Source organism: Buceros rhinoceros, unplaced genomic scaffold, assembly GCF_000710305.1.
Source record: "Buceros rhinoceros silvestris isolate BGI_N320 unplaced genomic scaffold, ASM71030v1 scaffold22377, whole genome shotgun sequence".
Classification (NCBI taxonomy): Eukaryota; Metazoa; Chordata; class Aves; order Bucerotiformes; family Bucerotidae; genus Buceros; species Buceros rhinoceros.
The window spans coordinates 9,748-12,494 of NW_010421848.1; the positions used below are offsets into that span (position 1 = coordinate 9,748).

Genomic DNA, 2,747 nt, shown 5'->3' on the forward strand with positions numbered 1-2,747 from the left:
TGTCTTTAAATGGTACGTGGCCATTTGCCAGCTCGCAGGCTGTTATCCCCACGCTGTAGATGTCAGATTTTGCATCATAACCCTGGAGATTCTAGAAGAATAGAAGAATTAGCCTTGTGGACTTGAACGTTATAGACCACGGGCAACGCTCGTGATTCGATAGGCAGAAGCGCAAACCCAAATAATTAGAGGAGAAATAGTAGGACTGCGCGTTGGCGGGATTATTGCGGTGGTGGTTTTTTTGTTCATTAAAACACACAGTTAAGGGCAACATTTATTTCAGCGCAATCAGGCACTGGCAGGGGTGGCATCACCCGTCTCTGGGTAACGGGCACCTAACGTAACACTGCTAACGGGACCACCTGGAAGAGCCACCTACAAGGAAACCGTTTTGTCAAATAGATCAAATTCCCCCTCCTGGCCCTGCGCCTGCCCCAAATCTGTTTCTTCCAGCCTCTCCCTCTTCCTGGCATTCTCACACCCTCCTCTGGAAAAAGAGACAATGTTGTAACACGGGCTTCTCAGCAACTGCCCCTTTTGACAGCGATACCAGTTTCTCCTTGCTGGGGGCTACTGGTTTTAAGGTGAAAAGAACAGAAACAAAGGATAGAGCTCGAGAGGAGAAAAAAATATCTTGTGGCTTTTGTTGTGTCCCCCCCCAGACGCCTCCTGAACGTGCCGTAAGAACTCAGAAAATTATACAGAGATACCTTATACCACTAAAAACTAGCAGTTTGATTATAGTTTTGTAAACATACCTGCTGCAAGACCTCAGGACTGAGCCAAGGCAGGACTTTGATGCTGTATTTGGGGAAGTCATGAACAACTTTGAGTCGCTGCCCATGGTTGATCATGCTTAGGTTACTCCGCAAGCCAGAGAGGAAAACCTTCCCATCTACAGAGATCAGGATGTGGCTGGCTTTAACACTCCTGGAAATAAAAACAGTAAAACATCAGCAAAACGTCAACAGCATCCCCAGGATGACTGTTGGTGAACCACCCGCTCTGCTCTAACAACGAACAGTATTTCTGAGAACTTCCAACAGAAGGAAAATAGATCATCTGGGGTTTTTCAATACCTATGCACATAGCCCATATGGTGGATGTAGTCGAGTGCTTTCAGCACGCCCTGGAGGATGTATGCAATGGCCAGTTCACTCATCCCATCCATAAAATGGGTACAGATTAAATCTTTTGCAGAACCTAGAAAGAAACAAAACACCTCTTAAATGGCCAGGAAAAAAAAAACCCCAAACAACCCAAACCCGAGGATACTTCACCTCTCAAGTTTGATTTCACAGAATATGACAGTCAAAGGTATTCCCTCTCCACCTACCATAGGCCATGAAAGATGTCACCACCCACAGCTCATTGTCAGCTATGAAAGTTGCTTTGTAGGGCATGATGTTAGGGTGGTTGAAGAGCTTGGAAACATGAAGTTCCCCCTAAAATAATAATAAAAAAAAGATATTTTGACTCAACTCAGTAAATGCAGAACTAAGACCACAGTATTGATAAACACTGCTCTGGCTGGCTTGCATTATAGCATTAGTGGACTCGCGTTACCTGCAAGAACGTGACCATTTCATTTGTGCAGGCCTCCAAGTTCACTCTTCTGACTGTAACGTACTCTCCTGTGGGTTTATACCTGGCCAGGTTCACCACCATCAAGTCTTCAAAGCCTCTGCCTGAAAGAAAAGGCATTAAATTTTCAGCAATTCTTCTGCATCCACACGCTTCTGGAGAGCTCCTCCAGCCCTTGACCCTTCAATCATCTTTACTCTCATTTACTGGAACTATTTTTGGCCTTATGAGAGTAATTGTTCCATCAGATACCACCTTCCTTGGCACGTATCCCATCAAGGGCGATCCGCCTCACCAGTAACATTAGCTCAAGTTCAGAACCGAGGTAGAAATAAAACTATTAGGCCACAGCCCCACCAAGGACAGGGACAGGTTTCAGGCTGCTTCTGCTGACTTTGACACCACACTCAGTATCGCCAACCCAACACATGCCCCTTTCAGTTGGAAGCCTTTAGGACTGGCGTCTTGTTTTTACTGAGTTGATTTTAAATCAAAGAGGACAGGCATCTAATTAAGCAATCAATCAAGAAGAGGCCAATAAATTCTTATCATCTCCTTTGCCAAGCATTCTTCTGACCCTCTGGTATTACCTATGATAGTGAGCAACTCGTAGCAGCTGCTGTCTGGCAGGAAGTTGCTCATGGTGTCCCGTTTTGGGGAAGAAGCTATCGACTCGGAGCTCGCCTCATTTGTCTGGGGAGAAAAAAAATTAAGTCAGGTCAAAAGAAACAAAGATCATGTGCTGGATAAATCATCTGCTGGTATGTTATCATACACCTCAAAAGAAGACAGTACCGAATATAGAGAAGAGAATTTAATTGCTGTTAGAATAACTTTAAATAGTTATTTATCGATTGAAATCCAGGAGATGCCTCATTTCAGAAGGTCCAGACATCTGTCTCTTAATTACTGTAAGTCAGAATTTCTTTAGGAGTATTTGGATAAAGCCAATTACTACTCCCCAGGACAGCTTAAGCACTGCTTTATAGTAACGACCTTTCTCCCACTAATTACAAACCTCTGTGCCACCATCCTGTTACCTGAGGGAAGCTTCTTTCTAGCCCTTCTCTGCCCTGTGGCACCAGCGTTCCTGGCTGACCGGGGGCTCCTGGCTTTCGGCTGCCCACCTGCCGTGAGCCCCGCGCCGCCGACGCCGCATAGCT

General features: G+C 45.4%; 1 protein-coding gene across 1 annotated transcript in view; it reads right to left on the reverse strand.

Annotated features, from left to right (window-relative positions):
• Nucleotides 1-2,747, reverse strand: part of STRADA (STE20-related kinase adaptor alpha) — a 10,342-nt gene that overhangs the window by 2,386 nt on the left and 5,209 nt on the right. Inside the window, exons 4-9 of the mRNA XM_010139842.1 lie at nt 2,175-2,277; nt 1,567-1,688; nt 1,337-1,445; nt 1,080-1,203; nt 759-930; nt 8-91 (exon numbers count right to left, since the gene is read on the reverse strand). Of these exons, the coding sequence (XP_010138144.1) occupies nt 8-91; nt 759-930; nt 1,080-1,203; nt 1,337-1,445; nt 1,567-1,688; nt 2,175-2,277 (714 nt within the window). The remainder of the gene's footprint in view (nt 1-7; nt 92-758; nt 931-1,079; nt 1,204-1,336; nt 1,446-1,566; nt 1,689-2,174; nt 2,278-2,747) is intronic.